This window comes from Lissotriton vulgaris, chromosome 3_2 (genome assembly GCF_964263255.1).
Source record: "Lissotriton vulgaris chromosome 3_2, aLisVul1.2, whole genome shotgun sequence".
Taxonomy (NCBI): domain Eukaryota; kingdom Metazoa; phylum Chordata; class Amphibia; order Caudata; family Salamandridae; genus Lissotriton; species Lissotriton vulgaris.
In genome coordinates this window covers 159,038,489-159,066,135 of record NC_141690.1, presented here as the reverse complement: position 1 = coordinate 159,066,135, position 27,647 = coordinate 159,038,489, and the positions used below count along the sequence as shown (strand labels likewise).

Below are 27,647 nucleotides of genomic sequence, written 5' to 3'. Positions count from 1 at the left end.
GCACTATGGTGCAAGTATGGTGCAAGGGTGTTTGCAGTGGTGCTAGACTGCTAAGTTTAGCGCCAGCGCAGGGGGAAACGCAGGGCTGCACCATATTCTAGTAAATTTGGTGCAACCCTGCATTTCTGAAGTGGCGGAGTGAGGCGTTAAGCCAGGAAGGCTAAGGCCTCACTCTGCCACTTCTGCCCCTTAGGTCTTTATCCATAGAAGAGGACTCTCTGTTTCCTCATATATTACCAATTATATTTGCATGATAAAGATTTGTGGTTCCATTTCTTTCTTGTCTTTTGTATATGGTGTTGAATGTACATAGAACCCCACATGGGTAGCTACTAATGGAGAACACGTTTTGCAAAGAAGGGCCTTCACTTTCATCACCAACAATGAGATAATTGTGCTGTCAATTATATCACCAACAGCCCCTCATCAAAACATCTCTGCTGTGCGCCTCTGCCCATGTACAGTGCTATGGTACTGCAGAAGCCCTGCTAATGAGGTACAGCGGGCAAAAAGATGTATCAGAGATTGTGATAGGCTGTAGAAGCCATGACGCCGCACATAGCGAATGTTTTTTTTTTATATAATAGTGATTTCATGCACAAAAAGCTTATTCCAACTAATTTCTCTTGCTGCTTGTTTAGAAAATACATTTAATCACCAAGATTCATAAGTTATGACAACCTACTCATTTTTCATTTACCAAACAAGAAATACTGTTATGGATAAAAACAAGAGATATATTTCTGAGCCAATACCCTCCCGCTTCGGGGAGCAGTGATTCGGTTGTGGGAAGGAAGGCTGTGGAAACAAGATTTTCAAAGTGGGTCTCCAAAGGTCTTGGCGAGCGAGATGTGGGCTGATGGGGAACCTTCAGTAGGATGGTGGGCCATACCCCATTTCTTTTGAAACGAGTGGATGTGTCACTTACAACATACCCTTTGCCTGGAAGAACGACCGTCTGCATTTGTAGTTATTATACCTGATATGAGAAAAATAGTCATCAAAACAGCTATTTACATTTTTGTGGAATTTACAAACAAAACGGTACTAAAGACAGCTGGAAGTCTGTTTCATGAACCCCCTCCCCAAGGAGCTAAATGAAGTGATCCAGTCCGAGGGCTGTGGAAGATGATGACGACACAGGAAGTTTCTGTGATTGGGTGATCTGATCTCCTTCAAGCTTTGCTATTCAGTTCACAATGCTATCGTCGTGAAATAGAGACATCCGAATGCAGTTAGGCATCTTACATCAAATGACCGCTTTATCACAAATGACGTCATTAGCTTTGCTCTGTGCTTCGGTCTCTGTGCTCTTTAAATGTGAAATTCTTAGTTCCGCAAGACTACAAGGGGACTTTTGTCCGAGGGGGAGGCCAATCGGCTGAATATACTCCACGAGCATCTGTGCTGTGAGTGATGAACCACACCTGGCAGCGTCACAATAAAACTAATATTTAAAGACATTTGACCAACATATCACTGTCTACTCGTTAATGAACTTCCAACGTCGGAGCACCAGAGACCAAAACAAAATGTTTCTAATGCATACCCAGATCAATGTTGGGACAGTTCCGCCTAATATGAGCATGTATGTGTATATATATAGATCTATATGTATGTAGAACAATGACATAGGACAGACCATGTGCCTTGGGCCACAAAGTTGATGTTCGAGTGAAATGAAGTTCTCTCCGCAGTAGGACAAGAAGTCTTTTTAGCTTTTGGCCATACTGTCCTCCTCGCTCAGGAACAGTTGACGGACACATATATTCCTGCCATGGCTCATCAAAATCCTTTTCACCAGTGTTTTCTGGCATGTTTTTAATTCAATGACATTCCAGGGAAAAATAAAATAACAGAGAGTAGTCTTTCGCATTTGTGTTCAGCAGTAAACATCAGCTAACCAAGTAGCTGTGCATTTCCCTGGAGTTAATGCTCAGAACCACGCCTGAGTGATTACCTAGGAAACAATAAAAAAAACACAAAATAAGATAGTTGCATTAACAATGATTACAGATTTTTTTTCTAACATTTTAGGCACACAGAACACACAAAAAGGTGGGAATACATATATTTGGTGCATAGTTCTTATATAGACTACAGGATACGGTTCTGTGTTTTGGTTAGTGCTTTCAGCCACGCTTCACAATGGACTTGTGAGTTTTCAAGGTGTCTATCACAGGGGTGGGATAGGGTGATTGTTTCTGTGATGGTGAAGTGCACCTACTTCGGTGGGAACAGGTGACGAGGGTGGATGGTGCGTGGGGCGTCCATCCAACATGCCACTGACCTGCGACTGGACACTGACAGGCATCTGCAATAGGGGAACCGTGTAGCTGTTCAACTTTCTACCTCTGCCAGATGATGTCACTGCAAGGCAACGATGTTGAGGCGGCGTGATAAAATGTATAGAGAAGAAGATGGCGGCTAAGTTTAAACATATGTACTGTGCAAATTCCAATATTATGACAATGAAAAAAGAAAACTGGCAGTGGCTTAATGCTGTGGTGCCTAGAGTAATACCAATTGTAATACCGCCCTCCCCCCCAAAAAAATCTCACTCTACCACGTAAAATATGTTATCTATCTGTTCAAGAAGCATTTATTATTATATCTACCGAAAGATTTCAAGATTGTGAGAAAGTGTATTATTAGTTGGGGTAGATGGTAGTCCACCACAAATAACAATATCACTATTCTCGTTTAGTCCACTAAAGGTTTCAGTAATTTAAAGCTGAGCTTAATGCCCGATAGTTATGGCACAGAGCAGCCGGGTGTATCTTAAGAAAATGTATAAAAGCCTTTAGAAGTACCATAACAGATAAAAAGTCTGCAAACCCGACACAATAAAAATGTAATAAATACAATTACTCCGTAACAACAAAAATCCAATTACGGGAACTGGATATATGAGCTTGTAACATTTTAAATAGAGTTCATACCAAAAATCATAAAGTACCAATTGTGGTAATCTAGGTCCACTAGACCGGTGTCTGGTGTGATTTAAGGCTGACCGTGAAGGAGTGCGGGTTGGATACAGAAGCCAGGTTTGACCTGGTCAAGAGTTGTACCTTGTGACATAGTCTCTGAAATAGAAGTAAAAAATCGCCAGTGGTACAAAGCAGCAGGCTGTTTTTGAAAATGACTCCACCAGGCCAGATCGCCATCTTACGAGGACCTGGTGAAGCCATTGACCAATGACGGGAAAGCACTGAGCAGGTATTCAAGTCTAGGAAAGGTCACTCACTGACTGTATACTTTTGGTGCCTTCGGCCGGTGAAGATTTCTATGCCCGCACTTAGTCACTTTTTTCTCCAGTGGGGTGGTTGCAAGCTTTAGCTGAAGAGCGGGTCTCCACAACAACACACTGAAATGGATTTGGTGCTGTGCAAAATCTCAGAATCATTGGCTCAGCGGCAATGGACTGTTGTCAGATCAACTTGACAGGTCTATCCCAGCGGTCTTAGAAATTGTTTGGCTTCAAAGTCCCTGATTTTTCAGGATGTTCTCTTTGACACAGCCAGGTGTCCCAGGACCTCAGGAACCATACTTGAGGATTAGGACTCAGTCCAGCAGAAGCTCCCGGCAGGGTCGAAGGCAGGTCCAGTTGCAGATGGTCAGTTGGGCCCTTCAGGAAAAGGGCTTTTAGCAACTTGTTGTATCCCTGTAGCTTAACAGGAGGTCAGTCCACTTCTTTGTCCTGGGTACAAGTGGGAGGAACCTCAGCTTTTCAGGTCTCCTTACATGTTTCAAAATCAGGTACAGTCCTTCTCTGTTTTTCAGAGGTCCAGTAGTGTTCTGAACAAGGTGCCCAGGGGTGCCACATTTATTCCTGCCACTAGCATATGGGTGAGGGTGAATCCTGGCCCTTCCCCTACCAATAGGGAAAGACTTCCCAGGGGGCAACCCTACCCACTTCTGCAGCAGTTCCTGTGTGCTCTACTACAAACAATACCCCACAGCTTTAGTTTAGTTTTGAATTTAAAGTAGTTTCTCATGAATTCCAATGGGAGCACTAGAGGAGGAAGGATACACCTAAATAGACAGTGAGGCCAAAATTCTACACTGGGCTTATCCAACATACGATTGACATTTTCCCAAACCAATGGCTGTTAGGTGCAGAAGCAAGTAGGCCACTAGTTTGTAGGGGGTTGACCTAAAGCTCACTGTATGCCTTCACGATACCTACAGATGAAAAAAAAAAAACGTGCACATCCACATTCCCAGGTGTTCCCTTGATTGCAAAAGATATATAAACATAATCAGTACTCACATGATCAAAGCCTCCTCTTGGATTTTGGAAGGTAGTGAGACAATTATTTCATACAGAAGGTCGCTCATAAATGCTACATTTCCCACTGCCAACTACCTCTGTCAATCACTGGCTCAGCTATGCCAAGTATTCTTCACTCAGCATTACCTCTCTGGCTGGCACTGTAATCAAGGGGTTACTCTTCCATCTGAAACAATTTATTTACTTGCTCAGTAGGACCCAACCTTTGCTAAAAGACAACATATCTGAATGACCACTCCAAATGATCTCCCTATTTCTTGGTAACCCTTCATGAAGACGTACATTCAATGATCCATTGAAATTCCCACTTAAAACCACAAACTCTGAAGTAACTTTCCATTACACATCTGATCCCACCCTGCTCATCTTTTCAGGGAATTGCTATGTGGCATATGTGATATCTGAGAAGAATGTAGAGGTTAGAGCCAATAGATGATTCAGAACAGGAATCCTCTTCCAATCCCTTCATGTAGAGGTTCTAGAAAGTGTGAACTGTGTCTCAAAACTGGACGGCAAACTACTGTCCAATTTTTTAAGGATGAAAATATTCCAGGCATATCAAACGAATACAAAATAAAAGCCTGCTATATACTATACATCAGCAGAACATAATCATTCATTGAAACTTGGCGGTTTCTAAAACAGACTTCCAATTTCTACTCCAAAGAATGAAGTTAACAGAGCTGACATATCAAAATTTGGTGGCCCTTCCATTGTTTTTGTATTGTATGCGTGGACTAATTGCCTCCTTGTTTTATAATTTTCACAGTTCACAAGTGAGGAAAAAGTAGGTGGAAATTGGCACTGTATGCCTTCACGATACCTACAGATGAAAAAAAAAAAACGTGCACATCCACATTCCCAGGTGTTCCCTTGATTGCAAAAGATATATAAACATAATCAGTACTCACATGATCAAAGCCTCCTCTTGGATTTTGGAAGGTAGTGAGACAATTATGTCATACAGAAGGTCGCTCATAAATGCTACATTTCCCACTGCCAACTACCTCTGTCAATCACTGGCTCATGAGCAGATTGTGGTGTCGCTGCTCCCGGGTGAAATAGAAAGCACGGCAGACAGATTCAGAGGCTGTATGCGAGAAGTCAGCAACTGGATGGCATAAAACTGTCTCAAGCTCAATTCAGCAAAGACGGAAGTGCTTCTTTTCCGGTCCAAGGACAACTTCTGGTCCCCACGTTGGTGGCCCGAAGAAATGGGGACCCCCCCTTCCCCAGTGGCGAAGGTTAAAAACCTGGGCGTACTTATGGACGAATCGTTGTCCTTCAAACCACAAATTAATGCACTATCCTCAACAACGCACTATGTGTTAAAAACCATTCGTAAAGTTCTGCCGTTTCTGGTGGATCAACACAGGAAAACAGTGGTAACAGGATTGGTGTTGTCCCGATTAGATTACTGCAATAGCCTCCTGCTGAATGCCCAACAGGGACTACTAAACAAACTCCAGATCCTGCAGAATGCAGCAGCTCGCCTGATCACGGGTACCCCTAAGTTTGCCTCGGTAGCACAGGATCTGGTGAAGCTACACTGGTTACCAGTTCGTTAAAGAATAGTTTTCAAAGCACTCTGCGTGGTCTTTGAGGCACTGCACGGCCTAGGCCCCCAATGTATGAAGCTGCTCTTCCATTAGTACAAGCCTGCAAGATCCCTAAGGTCAGCTGAGCAGGGGCTGGTGATAGTCCCAAGAGTCAGGAAAGTGTGTTGGGGGGGCAGGAGCTTATCCTTGGGCGCTGCGAAAGCATGGAATAGACTGCCGCTAAACCTCAGTCAGATGTCTGACCTTCTATCTTTCAGAAGAGCTTTAAAGACCTGGCTCTCTACACACTAAATTTCTCAGCTCTCACACACTATGGTCAGACAGTCAGCGCCAGGACCCCTCCAGGTAACAGTGCGCTGTAAAAATGTGAAAAATAAATAAACAAGCCTTCTATTTATCTAGCTAGATGCTGATGACCTAGATATCTTCAGCCTGTCCCTCATGCGCTATTCCAAGTCATTAGGTCTCTACATTGACTTCAAGCTCTGCTTTAAAGAAGAATGCTAACGTGCTGCTCAATGCTCTTCAATGGTACAACAAAAGTAGATTCAGCTTACGCTTTTAGATGGAAGGTTTGGGCTGCAATACAAGGATGATGTAAGAGTCTGGGATTTATACCAATGTTTGGGTTTTCAGAAGCATTAAATGTTAAAAATGAAGAGCATTCTACGATTCTGGATTTCATTTAATTGATTATATCATTCAGATGTGAAGAAGTAATTGTTGTACAGTCCACTCGAAAGGGCAAGAAAAAAGATCGGTCACTCTTTCTAGTTTAAACCAGTCTATGACCAGGACTTCAACTCAAGTTTTCTATTGGTCAGAGACGGGAAATGTTAATTTTTCAGGCATGTGTAACTGCTGATTAAATCTGATTTGATGAGATCTAAATTTGAAAAAAATTGGGCTAATCGCAAGTCTGTAGGAGTTCTAATCAGACATGGTACGTAGACCTAATATTCTTTATAAAACACGGCCTTTTAAAGCGAGAGGTAGGGATTTGGGAGATGGCCAGGCTGCTGAACTGGATGCTGCTTAGAATGATGCCAAATGGAAGCCGATAACCTTGCATCCTTCATTGGCACATTTTTCTCTAATTTGAATGAAGAATCTCAACCTGAGGACCTCGAAGAATGGCCATTTTATGAGCGTGTTTGAATTGTTTTTATGAGATGTGAAGGAACTGGAATGACAAACCTTACAGAGTCATAGCTGTATACCTGCAATTTCCATTGTATGAGGACTGAGTGTCTGATGGTTGCTTAAGTGTTTGTACTGTTTTGGATTATTCATTATCACTAATCTAAACATTTGAGCAAGAACTGAGATGGACACTAGTTAGTATAAATGTTAGTTCACTGGATAAACCCAATTATTGAAAGGTTTTGAGTCTATAAGATAAATGTGCCAGTTTTCACATATGAATTGGTTATTTTCAATACTGAGGATACTTTCTTTCATCTCTCTTGGTATAATGATACATCATAAGGTTTTACAAATGATATCTAGATATCATTTGAGACCTGTGTAGTGAATAAAATATATCTTGTAGGAAGTTGGAATAATATTTGGGGTGGACAAGTGTCCTCCTCAAAGGATTAGTCCAGCACCTGCTAGATGTCACACTAATCAAATAAAATAATCCTGTGCTCAATCCCTGGTAACGTTACACAAAGGAACACCTTCCTGCACAAAAACAATCACAAGAGGTGTTTTCCTCTTCCTATGTGTGCCGCAGAATTCAGCACGCATTGAAAAAGGAAAAACGAGGAGAAATAAAAGTATTGCGCCTCTGTATGCCTATCCTCTGAAGGCAAAGGTTTCTGAAGCATTTCCAAGTTTACGAAACATTGTAAATATGGGAATGCAGCAGAATCCATGGGCTGTGTGTGGTAACACCCACAGCAGAATCGATGGAATGCCCTTTTCACGCAGTGCTGCGTGAAAAAGGGCCGTATTTACAAAGCTACGAAAAGCCATGCAGGGTGGCTTTACATTGCCTAGTAAATATGGAGCACCACACTGCGCCGCCGGAACGACAAAAAACATGATGCTCCGTCGGTGTAAGGGGCTTGTAAATATGCCCCCAAAGTATTTAAGAGGTACATAAACAGTAGAAAAAAAATCACACAAAACACAAAAAAAACTCCACAACCATCTTTAAAATAAAAAGATAAATTGTACGAGTGAAATAAGACCCAAACAAAAAAAAATCCAGCAAAGGGTACTGGAGATATGAATTTTTAAAGAATTAGAGTGAAAAAGATCAAGGAAAAAAAAAGAGCCCAATATAAGCCATTAGTCATAGTAGACTGGGACCACAGTGCAATTTCAGGCCGACTGCGATGGAGCTGGGTTTGCATACGTCAAGTGGTCTGGTCCTGGTAAAAGGCCAAAAGTTAAAAAAAAAATTTTAAAGTGTCTAAGTTCCACTTCAGAAAGGGAGTTTGTCACTTTCTTGGGGAAAAATGTATGACATTTTATCCAAGTCTCAGAGCAGAATGGGACTTTATCACTTTTTGAGGATGAAAATCCCCAATGCTGAAATTGCAGTTGCTGTAGTGTAAACAAAAGTGAGATACTTAAAGCAAGTTTGATCCTGCTGGTCTCTGTAGCTTTTAGGATTTCTCACTGAAAATGTTCCAAGTCCCAACTCAGAATGAGCCCTGACATAAAATCCATGTTGAGATTTACCAAGCCATGAACATCACATTTGTTTGGCTTTGCATGGGATTGAATCCCAAAAGTAATACAACACAGTGTTATGAGCAGCCTTGCGTTACCTTGTGTCGAGAAGCCATTACATAGGAGGAGCATAGTAATCCAGTGCATCCAACCATGTATTTTGACCCAAACACATATTTACTTAAAATGGTGAGCCTGTCCGAGGATGCCGTAATGAGGAGGATTATCCTTATTTCTCCTTGTTACTTCCCCTTTGCATGTCTGCGGCACACATACATAGAAGAATTAGCCTCTAAGAATAGTTTAGGGATACCTTCCTGCACAAAACTACTCTCACCACAATGCAGACATTGTTTTGTCATGATACTAGACAGCCAGAAGTGCTCCAGGGCTAAAAGAGAGCAAAACTGTGCCATAATCTTATTAGATATGGTGCAGTTCCACTATCTTTCTTGGATGCAATGCACGCAGTCTTCGCTTACTGCTTTGCACCAAATTTTAGTAAATCGGTCCCTTCTTTATTCTTTCCTAAGTGTAGAGATCTCTGCACAGGAAAGAGTTGAAAACCAATCCTTCACAGTGGAACTGCAATTCAGATGCTTTTTCTGGTCGGTTAGCTGGAGCTCTGGACTTTCTTCTGGTGCCCAAACAGCCAGCAGGAGTACACGTCTAAGGCACCGGACCTCAGGGGAAGGCACTTAGAGAGTTCATGGTGTCAGGCAGACGCCAACTGCAAAGTCTAACCCTAGTCCAGCTGCCACTGGTCCACTCCAGTTCTTCACAGGAATGTCCTCTTCAGCCTTTTTATCTTCCCGGGGCCACCAGGGGAATCAGCTGTATGTTTTGGAGCTCTTTCTGTCCTTAGATTTCAAGTGGAAGGTGGTCTAAAGTCCTCAGGTCCTATCACAGGTTACAGATCGCAAGTGCAGCATGTTAAGTCTGCCTGGCATCCTTTTAGAATTCCAGCAGTGTTCTGAAGAAGGGTCCATGTTAGATATTGGATTCCTGGTTGGCTGAGGTATACAACCAGGGCACCCAGGAACCACCACTCTAGTCAGGGTAAGCCAGATACACACTAAAAGATAACCTGAGCTCACCCACTGGTAGCTTGGCACAGAGCAGTCAAGCTTATCCAAAAGGGGAGAGGTGTGGCGCCGCGGCCAGGGCGCCTGATGTTGGAATCTGGGGACCACGTTTTGATCCCCGTGCCGGCGGCAGATTAGTTCAGCACCATGTGACTCTGGGCAATAGCTTGCTTAATCTTCCCGATGGCCCCCAGCGCCTAGAGACCCTTACGGGTGATTGTTCACGCTTTAAAATGTGGATTATCGACATGGCAATGCGTAAAGTATTTGTCCAACACACATACACAAACACACACACAGTAACAAAAAGAATACACCACAAAAAGACTCCACACAGGTTTAGAAAAATAGTGATTATTTATCTGAGCAAAATGAGATCAAAACGACTAAAAATTCCAATCAGTAGAAGTTGAGATATGAATTGTTAAAGATCAAAGGTAAAAATAGTGCTTAGAAGTCCCTAGTGGTCAAAAGGTTACATGAGAGACAGGGGCAAATTCAATGGAGGGCAGGCATGCTACATGACCCAAGCAGGACCCACTGAAAAAGTACCTTGGATGGAGCAAAGCGTTGACGCTGAAGGCACGATGCAGAGATATTTTCCACACAGTTGTGTTGGTGTGATGTTGTCGAGCTTTGGTGAAGTCAATGTGTTTTTGTCAAGCCATGCAGAGCGTCATCGACAGGCCGCGCAGGCTGTAGAACCGCGGTCATCGAACTGCCTCTGTGCCGGCATCGAAGGGCGATGCGTCGGTACTGACCAGCGCAGTGCTGACGTTGCGTCACTTTTGTAGCAAGAACAGCTGCAGAACCCACTTATGAGGACCAGAACTTGGAGGAGGGACCTCAGGCAAGGGAAGGACTCACAGAAGGCAGAGTCCAGCAGCACCAGCAAGATTGTAGGAAGTCTTTTGTGTCCCTGAGACTTCAGAAAACATGGGGCAAGCCAACAAGCCCTTGGAGATCACTTGGAGGTAAGGCAGAGTCCAGCTCTCCTTCAGCAGAGTCAGGGAGCAGCAGGCAGCAGGGCAACAAGCAGAAAAACAGCCCTTCCAGAACAGCAGTGCAGCTGAGTCCTTTAAGCAGCACAGCAGTCCTTCTGACAGAGGTTCAGTTCAAGATCCCCAAAATGTTGAGGGGTTCCGAGCCCCAGTGTCAAACAGTACCTTTGATATGGGGAGGGGGGGTGGCTTGAAATGAACTGTCTGAAGTGCACACAGATTCCCTTCAGCCCATCCTGTCTGCCAGGCTAACCCGGGTGGGCAAATTAGTGCTTTAAATGAGGACAGAACACTACCTATCGGAGTGTGTCAGCCCCTACCATTTGGACAACACCTGCCCAGGAAGGCCCATCAGAATGCAGATGAATGCTTAGAAATCAGATGAGCCTCACCTTCCGGTGTTTGTGGCTGTCTAGAGGGAATGCAAAAGGTGTAGCTGTCATGCAGACCATACGTGCATTGGAGTAAGGCTGTGAGACACAAAGAACAGTAAGTACAGAGAAATGTCTACTTTCTAAAAGTGGCATTTCTAAAACAGTAATGTTAAATACAACTTCACCAGTAAGGAGGATTTACCATTACCATTCTAAACATATGAAGCATGAAAAAGCTACTCCTCTCTGATAAGGAAGTACAGATTACAAGTGCATTAAATAATTCCTAATGCTGGCCTATGAGAGGGGTAGGCCTCACAGTAATGAAACACGAAATAGGCTGTTTGTCACTACCAGGACATGCAAAATATACAGTAACATGTCCTACCTTTTACTTACATGGCACCCTGCCCTTGGCGTTCCTTAGGGTCTACCTTATGGGTGGCAATATGCAAACTCCCGCGGCTCAGACCCCTCAAGTTACGTTAACTGCCGCTAACCACACTACGACTAATGTGCCTGTCCAGCAATCTAACAGTAAACCCCAGGTTCCCCCTAAAACTCATCCCCAAGTAGGTAATAAGGGGCCCAGACGTAAACGCCCAATTCATCTGGCTCCCGAGGTATCTCCCTATACTGTAATTCTAACAGGAGTACCAGAACTTACAGCGGGAACAGATGAACCCCATTGGTCTCTCTGGAATAAAATACTCCAGTGGCTCTGTATTAACAGGCCCTTGAAGCCCCCCACCATCTGTAGAATATCATCAGTACGTAGGGTACCATGGGTGGGGAAGAGCCCTAAGAGTATTCAGGGGGATTGCGTCATCGTTACATGCGAAGACTCTTCTACTGTGAACCATATCTGTTCATGGCCAGATCTAGAGAAGAAAGGGGGTATCGATACCCACCGGCTTTCTTTTTTCTACCCCCCCCACATTTAACTATCATTACCCATTTCCACCGCCAAATTGGGCCTTGACCCAAGAACACCAATGGCATTACGGTGACACATGGCAAACTCAACAGAACAGGGGCAGGGAATGGGCACCTCGCCCCAGGTACCCCAACAATAACCATTTTGCAAATGGCGGGTGGCAAGGTATTCAGACAACCAATAGATTCGACTGCCTGGAGATGGTTGATTGACATTACGTTCCACTACCACCAAATCAACCAGTCACCAGGCAATCAGGATCAGGTTTAAGTGTGCAATCTGCCTCCGCCAGTATGCAAATAGTCTCTACTGCGGCCCCAGTGTCTCCTAATGCTCATATGGTTTCACAGAGGGTCTCTGTACAGGAAGGTATTTCCACCCAATCTCCTCCCCCCAGATACCATCCGTCCAATACCCAATCTCCCACTAGGAGGCCAGCAATTGGACCATCCAGGATAACGGCCCAGGCAACTAAGTCTGCTGATCTCACTCTGATTTCCTGGAATATTGCTGGTATTGCAGGGAAACTAAACACCCCTTTTTGGCTCAAGCTTATAGGAGAAGGGTTTGATTTAGTCTTCCTCCAGGAGGATTTAAATGTAGAAGGTTATTCATCCTACTGCCTTAATGCCACTAAATCCAGCTCAGGCAGGGCAAAGGGGGGACTTTTGATACTTCTTTCTAACAGACTGAGTAACTATAAAGTCAGAAGCAGTTCAAGCGTGGGAGCTCATAGCCAGGTATTAAGGATCGAATATAGCAAGGGAAATGATTTGGTCCTTGTTAATTTTTATAATAATATTTTTGATGTCAGCAGGGGGAATATTTTGTACCCTCTGGAAAAAAAAATCGCTAAGGCTATGGGCATTTCAAATAAGAAGTCGGATATCCTATGGGCTGGGGACTTTAATTTGCAGCCATGTCAGCTATCTAAGGGGAACCCATGTGGTTTTGGGATGGAGCAGGATAATTTCATTGGGGGAGCGGGTAGGAGTGAGGATTTCCCACATTTTCCACATTGCCACTATGGCTCAATTTTAAATAAATTGTTATCTAAACTAGATCTTGTCCTGTTAAGTTGTAATATGAACAATCAGAATGCCATTTGCCCTACTTTCACAGGGAGGGAAGCTAGGACATTTATCGATCACATCCTGTTCTCCAGTAATGGTGACTATTTAAAACTGTATGTGAGAGAAGAAAGTCTCAGTGACCACAATAGCGTCTGTGTCGCCCTACCTGGAAGGGGCGCCCCATTAGTACCTGGAGAAACCTGTACTATTAATATAGTTTCAAGCAGACCCAATGGCCCGAGGATTAAATGGACAGGGGCCAACTCCGCGGCCAAACAAAGGGAGGTCATAGTCAGCTGTAAAACTGAGAACAGTTATTGTCTTAATGATGTTATCAATCCCGAACTCCTGCTATTACAATTTATTAATATCAATATTGCTATCGAGGGTATTTTTCGCAAGAAATCATCATCAACCAACAAAACCATAAAATTGGGATGGTTTGATAATTCCTGTACAGTAGCTCTACGGGAGTTGAAGCTTGCCCTGGGGTCTAAACCCCGAGATGGCAATAGAATTAAACAATCCAGGGCTAACTATAAAATGGCTATTTGTAACAGGAAAAAGGTCTTACAGCGAGAAGCATGGGATAAGTTGAATGAAGCAGTTGAGACTAAAAATAGTAAACTCTATTGGGAAATAGTCAACAGCTCATTTCTAAATACAGAAGGTATTCCGGAAATCACTTCTTATGTCGCATGTGAGGAGTGGATTACTCACTTCTCCAACATCTTTAACCCTGAAGGGTTATTAATAACCGTACCTCTTGCTGACTTGTCCATCTGGACACCTATACCCCTGGGGATAACCCTGGAAGAGGGACTTGAGGGCCTTGCCAACAGCAAAGGGGGGAAGGCCCCGGACCCGATGGGGTGCCTATAGATTTATTAAAAGCTGAACCAAACCTATGGGCCCCCATTCTGGTGAGGACCTTCAATTGCGCAGCTGAAGGAAATATTCCCCCTTCCTGGGGACAATCGGTTATCATCCCCCTATTTAAAAAAGGTTGTAAATCTGAGGCCTCCAATTATCGACCTATTTCTTTATTGGATGCCTCAGTAAAGGTTATGAGCAGAATTCTGCTCAAAAGATTAGAAACATGGGCCGAAGACATGAACATTTTAACCAAAGTGCAATATGGCTTTAGGAAAGGCATGGGTACCTTAGAGCAATGCGTAAATTTGGATCTTTTAATTAATAAATACACAGTAGCTAAAAAGGGCAATTTATTTTTATGTTTTGCTGACCTGAGCAGCGCGTTCGATTTAGTTGATCACGGTATTCTTTGGCAGGTTTTACTGGAGTTAGGGGCACCGAAAGAAATAGTCCACTTTTTGGCCAGGCTCTACGAGAAACTTTCTTGTAAAGTCCGATACGGTACCCTAGGTGAATGTACACCGTTCTTCAAAGTGTCAAGGGGCATCCGTCAAGGATGCGTATTAGCCCCTCTTTTATTTTCTCTTTTTATTAATTGTGCTGATCGCACCTTAGCTTCTATACCGGCAGATGCTCCGCTGATTGGAGGCAAACCTGTCACAATTTTATTATATGCGGACGACGCTGTCCTTTTATCCCGCACTCAGTTAGGTCTACAGCGTCTCATTGACAGGTTTATGCTGTTTATACAAAAAAGGAGACTCTGTGTCAACAAATCAAAGACCTATGTCATGTCCTGTGGTCAGTCAGCCAATAAACTGACGTCCAGTTTTTACCTAGATAGTGACAAAATGCTACAAGTTAAAACATTCTGTTACTTAGGAATTACCTATGCCAACGATGGGTCTTGGAAACCCGAGCTTGATAACATTAGGATGAAAATGATGCGAACTACTAGCAGTGTATTTCGATTTGCTTCCAAGCTTGGATCGAGAAGCATCCGAGATATGATTCACATCTATAATATACGCTGCGTCCCCTCGGCATTGTACGGGGCGGGTGTGTGGGGTCACATACTTGGCACTCCCTTACAAAAAGATGAAAACAAGTTTTTAAAAAGAGTGTTATGTGTCCCCCATTCTGCTTCCGTTCAATTAGCCCACGACGAGGTTGGGGTCGAGTTTATTTCTGACTTAGCAGCCGTCCGTCCACTCTTATTGTGGCGTTCTATTTGGGCTAAGACAGAGACTCGATTCTCTCAAGAAATTATTCTTGATTGTATAGGTTTGGACTTTTCATCACGCATCCTATGGCTGAAATATATCCACTTTTGGTATAAAACTTTGTTCGATATTGAGGTTCTTCTTAATCCTGAACTGGCGGTTGAAATTCCAAAAAAAGAAATCAAACTAACTTTCTTATTGTATAAAAAGAAAGGGCAAGATGAAATATATGGTAAGCTGGCTACTGTAAAGTTCTACAAGGAACTTAATTTAACATCGGGGTTCCAAGCTTACCTCTTAAATGTTAGCCATCCATCTCACCAATTTGTTTTAACTCGTGTCAGGCTGGGTATCGTTCATCATCTTGTTGCGTTCCCAGTACAGAAACTTAAATCAGAAACCCCCTGCCCCTGTGACAACGTTTCACGCCAGAGCTGCTGCCATTTTCTATCATTCTGTAAATTTTATCACTTTTTAAGATTAAGGTACTTAAAACCTATTTTTATCAAATATAATATAAGATCTTTTAAGAATGCCCTTGTGTTACTATCAACCCTAGAAAATGTGGACATTTGTTTTTTTGTTGCCACTTTTATTTTGAAATGTACAGCTGCCAGGAAATGTATCTTACTTTCATGATTTATATATTCCTGTCTGTACTTATTGTCCCTTTTCCAGCATGCGACAAATAACTTAGTAAAATGCCTTTTTATTTTTGGGTTTATTGAAAAATGTACAGCTGCCAGGAAGAGCACATTGTGTGATATTTTCATTTAATCCTGTCTGTACATGCATGCTCCCCTGTTTTCTAGCATTCTCAATGGTACAGCTGCCAGGTAGTGTTTAGTGCTGTTATATTTTTACACCATCCTGTCTGTACCCACCTGTTTTGTAAATTTACTTTGCAATTCATAATGTCCCATGCCTCTGGCTCTGGGTTATTCTAAAATCTACAGTTGTTATTTTAAAAATGTATAGTTGTCAGGATAAGTACTTTATGTGATAATTTATTTATCTCTGTCTGTACGTGTATGATCCTCGCACTTTCTGGTTTACCCTTTCATTTCCACCCATGATTTGATGTCTAGAGTTTGTCAGTATACGTTCTTCGCCCATATGAAACATTCCGGATTTCTCTTGCATTTCCCATGTATAATTTTGCATCTTATAATAATTTTAATGTAATGAATTGTTTATCAATTTTGCTTGTATGGTTTGTATTCACAAATCGAATAAAAGCTTTGAAATTGAAATTGGGTGGCAATATGCAATAAAAGGGAAGTCGTTTTAAATGCCAAGTTAAAGTGGTAGTAAACTGCACACACAGGCACTGTAGTGGCAGGCCCGCGACAGGTTAGAAAGCCTACTTGTGTGGGTGGCACAATGAGTGCTGCAGGCCCACTAGTATAATTTGAAGTCCTTTCAAAAGCCCAAACGTTTTACATGTGCATCAGACAGGCCTATCATGCTAGATGTGTCTTGTTTTGCAATCATGGCAACTATTGCTGCTGTGGTAGTCGCAGCAGCCATTTTGGCTTTCCCTACAGTCGCAGCTGTTGCTGCTATGGTTTCAGTAGTGTAGCAGTTGTTGTTGCAGCTGTAGTTCCTGCTGTTGTGACAGCAGTTGTTGTTGCTCTAGTCCTTGCTGAGGTAATGCCTGTGGCTATTATTGTTGTCCCTCTCTTGCTTATAGCTGTTTCTGCTGTTCTCCCTGTCCTGTTGGCATTTGTGGTTGCAGCTGTGGCCCTTCCTGTAGTTATAGAAGCTGTTGTTGTCCCAACCATGTTGGCAACTATTGTTACTGCTGGGGTGGCAGTGGTGGTTGCTGTTACCATGACAGCTTTTGTTACTGCTGTCATCCTTTATGTGACAGTATATGAGGTTGTTTCTGTAATCTCCACTGTGGCAACTGTAATTACTACTGTCGGCCATTCTGTTGTTACACCTGTGATGGAAGCTGTCATCACTGTTTTGGTCCCTGCTGTGTGTGCAACTGTAGTTGCTAATTTTCTACTGTAGAAGTGGCTATGGTCGCAGTTGATGTGGCATGAATTGTAGGTGCTATGGGTGAAGGTATTGTAACTGCTGCTTCTGTTGCCATACTAGCAGCGGAGGATGATCTTTCGTCCCCACCTGTTGGAAGGACTGTATCATTGATATGGTTCCTGACATGGTGACAGTTTGGTAACTCCTGTGATCATGCTGTCTTTACAGCTGTGGTTAATGCAGTAGACCGTGCAATGCTTGCAGCTATTGCTGTTGCTGTGGGTGTAGTTGGAGCTGATGTGGATGCTGTAGTGATGTTATAGTATCTGTTGTCACTGTTGTAAGTCCCTTCACGTGACAGCTGTTATTTTTGCCTTGTTGGCAGGTGTTACTGCTGTTGTCTCAGTCATGGTGACTACTATGATAGGTACAGCAATGGTTGCTGCTGTCCCTGTTGTGTTGGCGGGCGTTTTTTATCTCTGTGCAATGCTAGTAGATATGATTACTGTTGTGATCACTGTAGTTGCAGCAACTGTGTCACTTCTATTGTTACATCTTTTGTCTCAACTGAGGTCCCTTCTCTAGTGGAAGATGTGGTTGCCGCTGAAGACCCTGCTGGGATGCATGTTGGTACCACAGGGAATGCCGGGCAGTATCTGTACGTGGGAAGCTCAATTTGCAACCTGCTCACTGGGTGTGAATGTAACTCACATAATTCAGTGTAGATTAATTATTTGGAATTACCTAAAAATTCCACGAGATTATGCTTGAATTACAAGAGAAGACTATTTCTTCATTTAGTGCTATTTTTTAATGCAAAAATGCCCCGTTGCAGGCAAAATGGACGCGAGGTTGGATGTTGCACTAAAAACAGTGTTAAATGCAGCAGAACACAAATAGCAAGAGCAAGGAGGAGTAATCGCGTGAACATTTGTATTTTTGCATCAAACAGTAATGCAGAATTACCGAAATTACTTCAATTACTCTGGCATGATTACATTACGCCCATGCCTTCTCCTTACAAATTCAAAAGCGAATAGCCAAATGTATAACTTCAACATTAAAAGTCCCTCTCTGATTTCGAGTCTGGTGGACAGCTGCAGCTGAGTTGGAGGTTGTTAATACCAGTTCATATGTTCTAATTGGATATGTGTTGATGCAAAGGTACCAGACCATGGATTTTAAACCATTGCTTCATGACCAGAGACTTGTAGCTGGAAATAGGGGTTTCTTTGGTTGCACATCACTGGCTTACTAGAGCTTCACACCAAAAAGCAAACAGATATTGAATGGTGAAAATCTGCCTTTATCTAAGAAGTAGTGGGTGAGGTCTGCACCCGTGTCGTTATATATTCATTGGTTCAACAACAGTGTGCTGTAAAATCTGTCAATATTTTATTCCTGAACCTCCCAGGTGCTTTTTAGCATTTGCAATGTGGTTTAATTTCATTTTGTGCAGTGGCCACCCTTTCTTTTATTCTGTAGCTTCTCTTTACTTGGTACTACAATTATAGAAGACATCAGGTTATGATGGGCTGTAGCCCACTTCTGGGGTTTCATCAGAGAAGCCAAGAAGCACTATATCATGGCAAAATAAAGGATTGTACCTGATCACATGATGGGGTCATGCATTTCACCACTTATTAAATTAGTGTAAAAAGTTCTTCCAAGGTTCACTGACACCAACACATTTCACCAATTTCTAAAATATCAAGTGGGCTGAGCTCTTTCTTTCAAACACCTGTAGGGCTGATGACCTTTTGGAATAGCAATTGAACATCTTCTAATAACAACTTCTTAGTGGAACAAATTCGCTGAATCAAGACTAACTTCTAGTTTACTATAGCTTTATAGCCTGCTGTAGTGGCCTATACTGGCCATAAAGGGTACGAGATGACGCCAAGGGCCTTTAATGGCTGGTATAGCTCCGCTAAGGTGGGCTATAAAGCTATTAAAGCATCCTGCCCCATGAGGGCATAATGTTCTAATTAGAAAAATAAAGGCCTCTTGGAGCCTGAAGGGATTGAAATTCCCCTCCTCTCAGAAGCCTTTGTTCACAGGTCTTGCTGTGGTTGTTCTACAGTTAAGAGCCGTGCGCAGGGCCACTGCTGTTAGCTGTTGAACATTCACAGCAAGAGCTATAAAAGGGGGCTGAAGTCATCCCCTAGTTCTCCCCAACATGAATGAACTGTTTTTTGTAGTTCAGCCAAGCCAGGGAGACCCAAGAGCTGAGCATCATTCACCCCTCCCTCCTTCTGAAGCCCTAGAAACACTGAGCTACTCCTGCGCAATTGTCTTCAATGGAGCTCCTAACATTCCAATGTTCTGAATGTTCGGGATATCATTGGGTTGAGATTTCTACCAGTGCTACAATCTATTAAGCTATGTGTGTCTCGGGCAGCTGATTAGTAACTCACTCATATGTGTCTGCAAAAGCAGACAATTGACAATTAGCAATTATCACACCTGTATCTCATAAAGGAGAACTTCACATGAGCATCAGCTCTGAATCGCTCCTGCTAATTCTTATTTATTTTTCATTATAGATGCCGTAATAGCTATGAGGCTATGACTTAAGGTTCACCCATATATTACTTCCTTAATTGAAGTTAATAGTACTTTAAGATCTAAAGTTATTAATATCTTAAAATCTAATTCCAGTTTGCCTCCTGATACTTAGAATCCTCCAAAGGAGCACGCTGTAGCATAAACTATTGAGCTCAATAAAAAAATCCAGAATATGTTTCCCAATCGGATATATGTACCAGACAACCCTTATTTCAAAATATCCTCACTGACTCCATCAGGAGTAATATTTGGCTTTCATTGATATTTGTGAGGTGCAGTGGCCCAATTACTTACGAAATTAAACAAAGGGGCATATTTACAAGCCCCTTTCACCACCACAACGTCACTTTTCTTGACGTTGTGGTGGTGATAGGGGCTTCGCCTTATTTACAAGGCAACGTTAAGCCACATAACATGGCTTAAAGCTGCCTCGTAAATAAGGCACCTTTTCATGCTATACTTAGCTTGGAAGGGGAGGGAAAACCTTGTCTTACCCTGGCCCAACAATGAGAAAAGTTTAATTTCTCCTCGTTTTTGCGGCTTCCATGTGTGCAGCACACATAGAAACAGCAAAAAGCCATTGATTGTTTATGTGCAGAAAGGTGTCCCTCCCTGCATATAAACAATCATTAAAAAAAATGTCATTTTGCAACTTCTATGTGTGCTGCACTATGGTGCAAGGGAGCCTGCGTTTCTGCTAGGCAGCTACATTTAGCACCAGCGAAGGGGGAAACACAGGGCTGCACCATGTTGATATAAATATGGTGCAGCCTTGCTTTTCAGCCAAGATGGCTAACGCCGCACTCTGTCACTTCAATTGTAAATATGCCCCAAAGTATTTCTGATTCCAGTCATTACTACGTAATGCAAGGCCGCACCATGGAGATAGGCGCACCTGTCAGTAACTTTATTTACCAGCATGTACTTATGGTATTAACACCCCAGCCAACCTCCTTATCCCACTCTTTACTATTTGAGGACATGCCCAAGCCTGAATGTGAGCACAAACACTGAACCAAGGGATCCAATGAGAAGGCCCTCAAGTGATGAAACATACAGCGGCATATTTACAAGCCCTTTGGACCACCAAAGCGTCACTTTTTTTTTACACTCTAGTGGCGCTCAAAGCATGCCTTGTTGTTGGCAGCGAACATCGTTCTGTGTACAGATCTTGAACAATTAAATTGTCATCCGGACTGACCCCATGGCACCCGAGGATAAGGAATCATGTCTCTATGACAGCTAACCTTCCCGCTATGCTTCTAAATACGGATGAGGTTCCATACCAGAAGCTGGTTGCCTTCCTGCCCACCCCTGTCCCATCCGGAGGAAGACTCGCAGGCAAAGGTCCAATTGACTGCCTACTTGTATTATTGTTTTAGATGATTGACAATGCTCCCACATGTGTATACCCTATTTTGCTACTCATCTATTCCTATATGTATTCTCTGCTCAAAAGCTTGTTAATCGCTCTCCTGTTTCTCCTACCCCCTGTTTTTGTGTTTTTTGTAAAGCGCTCTGATATCTGCAAAGATCTTGTTCGCGCTATATAAAACTTTCAAAATAAAATAAATAAATAAATAAATTAGCCAATAGGCCACATGTCGAGTCAAAACGTTGACAAGCACATTCCCCTGTACCAAGCCCCTAATGATCACGTGCCACAGATGACTACAATCTGTGATTGTACAAACCAATGTAAATAGACCATGTAAAATGTATTAGTTGGCCAGGACACCCCAGATTGATACACTCAATCAATCTCACATTGAACCTTTCTACTTTTAATTCTAAAATTTCATGCTGGGAATACTTTCCCACCCACTCAAAGCTTCGAGCACTACTTCTCTGCACGTTCCCCTCGGAGCAACCACTGTTTCTTATGATGAATGTCAAAAAAAGCTTGGAATGAAGCATTGCAAATAGTTTATGTTGGAACGATTTTGTCCAAAAGGAGCGCCAATTTTTTTTTTGCTCCTAACTAAGAAAATATTAGAAATGTCTTCACTCTTGCAACTGATTGGTTTGAGGACCACTGTTTTTCTATACCATATTTATAAGGGAGCGCAAGCCACTTTACGTGACTCAACAGTCATGTAAATATGGCCCTCTACAACGCAGTTTTCTACGGCCAGGGGGCATGCAATTGGTGTTGCTGTGGGCGCTCCTAGCAACACCCATGGCTTTTTGACATTGCTCCAGATTTACAAGGATCTGAAAATCTGAGGCAGCACCAACCAAAAAGAAGGCGTTAATGTGGTGCAAAGAGGAGAAATACTTTAATTTCTCTTTGTTTTTTGCTTTTTCTATGTGTGCTGCAGACACATAGAAAGAGCAAAACTTGTACAGGAAGGTCTCCCTTATTGCACAAACACAATTACCCCTGCAATGCAGGGGCTAGGCAGCTTTTTTAGTGCCGGTGCAGGAGTGAGCACAGGGATGCGCCGTATTCTTGTTATTACGGCGCATCACTGCATTTTGAAAATGATGCAGATCGGCACAGCGAAACTGCTTGCGGCACTGCGCTGCGCCATTTTCATTTAAGTATGCCCCACAGTGATTTCAGATTTGGAGGAGTGAGCTGAAGGAATTAAGGGAATTTAAAAGGGCCACATTGGTGCAAGGGTGCTCACATTGCAGACAGGATTCGTTTTGTGCAGGAAGGGTCACCTTCCTGCATATAAACAATCCTGTGAGGCATTTTCCTCGTTCAATGTGTGCCATAGAATGCGGCACACGAAGAAAGAGGAAAAACAAGGAGAAATAAAGATATTTCTTCTTGTTACGCTTCGCTTGGGGAGTTGCAGCATTTTGACACATTCCCAGTTCCGCCGGCAATGTTAAATCTGGGAATGTGCCCCAATCATGGGTAGATGCCTGGGAACACTAATGCTCCACCCATGGAATGCTTCCTAGGGGAAGAGTAACGCAAGGCAGCAATTTGCTCTGTGTTGTGTTACTCTAGATTTGTCAAGCCATGCAGGGCCACGCAAGGTGGCCTTTTGAGGCTTGATAATTGTGACTTAGTAGTTGTGTCGCCCTTGCGACCCCTTGCATTGGAACAAGAATGACACAACTCGTTGATGAATCTGCCCCTTTGTGTTTGAGCACACAGAAATTGTTGTGAAAAGAAAAATACTACATACGATCACTCTATGGCTCACTCTCTGTCCGTCAAGGCTATCTTAGAGTGCTCAGCACCTCCGGCACCCCTACTTCCAGTGCCCCTCCAGTGTATGGCAGCAGTGGGGTTTAGGCAGAATGACTATTATTGTGTACCAATAGGATAAAGAGTCTTACAGACTGAGGTCCTCATTATGTTAAATTTACAGCACGCCAAGATAGCAATAAAAGTTCTCCATGGGCTTTAAAATTCACCGGGTGAAAAAATTATGACATACAGAAAATAATTTTTGATAGGTTAGGTGGCAAAAAGATCTAGGCAGCCAATCCACTGCCCAGGACCATTTTTGTTATTGTGACACTGTACTCCAGTCAGAATAGTCTCCTCCAAGGGGAGGACCACAATGTGATGTCCACATAGAAGGGAATATATCTCTTTACAACGAATGCGCTACAATGCATTCCATTACAAAGTGGTTGTTTAAACGACAGCGTTGTTACAACGCAAACCATTACATCGCAAGTCGTTTCAACAACGTACTGTAGGGGGCGTGATGGACTTAGGAATAGTATAATTTACTATTCCTACTACAGTTTGTGCAACAGCAGGGAAGGTGTTGGAATGTAAATCCAACACCAGCGCACCCCCTACAGCAAGTTGTTGAAACGACTTATGATGTAATGCTTTGTGTTGTAATAATATGGTTGTTGTAATGGAATGCGTTGTAGCGCATTCGATGTAAACAATGTCTCCCCATAGAAGGAAGAGTACCTAAGGAATCCCAAATCTGTGCAGGGAGATCCAAGGAAGAATTCCGCTACTTACCTGAGTAATGCCTAGGGCACGTTTACTATATTATAGCACAGCGCAACAGCAAATGTTACTGCACTGTGTTGGGCTGGGCAAGAAAGCAGCATTGAGCCATACATATTAAGCATGCCCAGCTGGTACTCTCTTCCCCTGCACTGACATACAAACAGGCTGCCTAACGCCACATACACACCCTTGCACCATAGTGAAAAAGTGAGTGCAAGCATTGGTTTTGTGCTGGAAGTATACCCTTTCAGCACAACATCCTATGCTCTGACACTTCTATCTTACATTTTACAAATTGAATGTGTGCTGTACATTGGAGCAAACATGAAAGAAGAAAAATGGTAATCCAAAGCCAATCTGACACTCTCTGGAGATCTTATTATAGCCTTAGATCCAGACCTAGCTGGCTCTACCGGTCATTAAAGGCTCGCTCCAGCGTTAATGGGTCAAGTTGAAGGTGATGGCCATTAACAAGGGAGCGAGCCTTTAGTGGCTGGTAGAGCTTCCTACGGAGGACTCTAAGGCTATTAGAACATTCCACCCCTAGAGGGCAGAAAGTTCTAATTTGTAAAACAAAGGCCTCACGGAGCCCAAGGGGATTGATATCCCCTCAGGCCCAGTGAGGGCTTTATTCACAGCAACACCTGTGAACAAACATTGGAATACTTTGGGCTTCTACTGTCCATTAGTAGCCCCAAGAACTCCATTGTTTTCAATTGAGCTCCCACTCTTCCAATGTTCTAATATGTGTTAAAAACTGTGGTTGGTAGCTTTGGAACACTGAGGTAGCACACGTACAATACCTCATTGATGCAAAGTAGTTCAATGAATGCCAAAGCTCCACTTTAAGGGCAGCTATCCAGCACAAAAATGTGTTGGAAAGTAATTACTTTATCAAGATTTTGTGCCTGGTTTCATAGCCTTGGAGTGGCAAAAGCCTTAATAAATCTGCTGCCACGTGTGGTGGAAAGAAGTACACTTAATTTGAAAACGGCAGGTATACATGCCAATCACAACCAACTAGGCAGAATTAAACCTGATGTAATGCTTCCCCGAGGGAGACCTAAGGCCAGCGGAGTTCTTGGATGGGTAGAAAAATAATTTCACGTATGGATGGTTTCATATTCCCCTATATTAATTCCCCACTAATCCTGTTGAGTTTTGGAGTTGCGTGCTACCAACCGAAAAGCACTTCAACACCTCATCAGGGGTAGCAAGCGCTATGTAAATGCAAACCCTTCCCTCTTCTACCCCTCCACTATCCTTTTCAATCCAAATAACAGAATGACATGTCCACCACTCAAATTAATTTCATATTTCCTGATACTAATTCACCACTAATCCTTTTTGGGTTCCGGAGTAGCATGCCAATTGTCGAAAAACCGATTTGAAGCCTCGTCAGGGGTAGTGGCTCTATTTAAATGCAATTACAATTACTACCTGTTAGAAGGTGGTTCTGACACTATGGACCACCCGTATTTTTCGCTTTTTGGGCACCTCATTGTTAAGCTTTTACTGTGGGAGAGCCTCATAAGTTGGGACTCACCCACAGTGAACACATGATGAAAGAGACTGCATGTGGATTTTACTGGTGTCCCCCCAGCTTGATTAGGCTGCTGCGCGGCAGCTGTAGTAAGGGGAACCGGGCTGGTCACATGCAGACATGTGTGTACATGCGTGTGCACACATGTATGGGCTGTCCAGGGGAGATTCCTGGCGTGCGCAGGCCAGGAGCAGATACAAGGTGAATGGAGTGGCAGGACTTATGCAGAATTGGGTGGTGACATGGAATAGACTTTATACACTTGGAATAAACATGCAAGGTAAAGTCAGTGTGCCTTACTGTGTTTTTTTCACTTCATTATTCCCCTATGGGGATGTGGAGCCCATGGGCTAGATTAACTTTCCTAAGGCCTACAGATTCCAGACATGCACTAAAGTCCACTGTAGCAGGTGTGAGAAGAAGTATTCTGCAGAGTCCAAAGTCCTATTTGTACTGCTTTTGGGTCATCCAGAAATGTCATATTTCTCTGAGTCAGCCATAACCAGGGCCTGGCTGGGTGTTGATCTCAGCAGGCTGGATTGATAACCTTTCTTCCAAGGAAAGAGAAGATGGTTGGAGCTACAGGCTCATCCATCAGCAGCTGTCACTGACTGCCAGGCCCCAGGCTGCACAAGATAGAGGGCAGCTCTGGGGGGGGGAAGGGACTTTCAGAGACCATGTGGCAGGAGACCCTGGACGACGCTATCTTGAACCAACCCAGAGGCCTGGGCAGGAAGGAGGGAGCCGGGGCAGAGAAGTGATGTGTTGCTGTGTGATAGGGCAAACAGAGACTTCCTGCCAGCCCCCTCCCTAAATCTTTAAACAGAACTTGCACAAAAAGAGGAGCTCTCTCTGGGGTGTGGTCTGCTGAGGCAGAGGGTGCTGAAGCCTGGTGCAATGGGCAGTTGGAAGGAGGAACCCCCTGATTGCCCCAGGATCCTGAACAGCGCCAGGAGAAGAGTCCAGGACCAGTGCGCAGAAGCAGGGGCCTCTGTGCAGGGAGAAGAGAGGCCCAGTAGGAGAGCCAGGCAAAAGGCTGGCGCAGGGAGCCAGTGAAGACAGCCGTCTGCTAAATCCACCCTCTGTGTGACCAGGAGGGTGAAGGAGAGTGCTCCCAGTGGCTGGGGAGCACCACCAGGAGCAAGAGGAGGCGAAAAGAAGGAAGATCGCCCCCCTGGGGGCTGAAATATGCCCCCCAGAAGGTAGGCAACCTTTGACCTGTGGCCAATCAACGACTAAGTGCGTGGGGCTCCGCCGCCGGTTCAGAGAATGCCCCCGGGGTCAGGTCCCGGGGGCTGCCCCAAAGAAGTGCAGTCGGGGTGCGCTGTTGCGCACCCTGTGAAGGTACCCCCACGGGGTGCCAGGAGCCAACCCAGGCCCCCGCCGAACATGAAGCCGGGGAGCGCCGTCACTCTCCCTGTGAAGGTGTGCAGGGGTAGGGGCCTGTGATCCCAACTCTGGGCCCCATGTGCAGAGGAGGGGGCAGGGAGCGCCATCGCGCCCCCACAAAAAGGAGGAGGCGGGGAGCACAGTCGTGCCCCCCCATGAAGAGGTCTCCAGGGGCCCAGGACCCCATCTGGGGAGCGCCGTCACGCTCCTTGTGAAGCTGGGCAAACGGCGTGCCAGGATCCCACCCTGGCCCCGACGAGAAGGCTGAAGTCGGGGGGGGGGGGGCGCTGTCATGTCCCCCCATGAAGACTGCCCCTGGGGGCCCGGGAGCCCAACTCCAGGCCCAAAGATTGTTGCCGAAGTAAAGAGGAGAAGCCAGGGGCCCAGGTGTGGCCGGGCCCCTTCAAGCAGCAGAAGTGGCCGGGGGTGGGCTTCCCAAGCTGCTGTTCCTTACCTGGGGGTCTGGGTGGGACCGGGTAACCAATCAAGGGCTGAAGATGTGGCGAAGCTGCCGGCAGCATGATCGCGGCTCTCCCCAAAGCAGCGGGGGAGCCGCTACTATAATATGCAGGGAAATTACAGAATCGCCCCATAATGCCTTGCAGGCCTTGGCCGGTTTGCAGGGGGGAACAGCCTTTTTCTCTGCTCGTGGTGGCCCCAGGACAACGGGGTGACCACCAAGTGCGTGGCAAGGTGCAGGAGGAGTTGCAGGAACAACGCAGTCTCATGGAGACTGGAGAAGAATAACCCCTCAAGGGCTCAGCCAGCATTTTGACTCCTCTTGGGCTGGAACTTTTGTTCTACAGCTGGAGGTCGATTGAGAAGTGCGCCAAGGGATGAAGGGCTGAGGTGGGGATGTCTGGAGAAGGGTATCCCCTGGAGGTGAACAGGTATAATTGCACCGATAGTGCATTTTCTAATGTTTTTTCTTTCAGCTGGACTGAAGTTCATATGTGTAATGTGGAGTACCTGTGTAAGGTGATGTCATAAGCAAAGTGGGGTTATGTTGACAGACATTCCTGCTAGGGTGTCTGGTTATAAATGCGTAATCCTGTGATTTCATCTGTGATGCCTTTACATGCTGTAATTGCAACACATTCTAATGTCCAGCAAA

General features: G+C 44.2%; 1 protein-coding gene across 5 annotated transcripts in view; it reads right to left on the bottom strand.

Moving 5' to 3' along the window:
* Positions 1 to 629: 629 nt before the first annotated feature.
* The window catches only part of SORCS2 (sortilin related VPS10 domain containing receptor 2), a 2,087,100-nt gene continuing 2,060,082 nt past the window's right edge, over positions 630 to 27,647 (bottom strand). For 4 of the 5 annotated variants that reach the window (XM_086964129.1, XM_086964127.1, XM_086964128.1 and 1 more), the window contains exon 27: positions 630 to 1,960. In XM_086964129.1, coding sequence (XP_086820255.1) covers positions 1,896 to 1,960 — 65 coding nt within the window. In that variant the 3' untranslated portion in view covers positions 630 to 1,895. Of the gene's footprint in view, positions 1,961 to 2,290; positions 2,371 to 27,647 lie in introns of all 5 variants that reach the window. The other variant, XM_086964126.1, reaches the window with a different exon arrangement.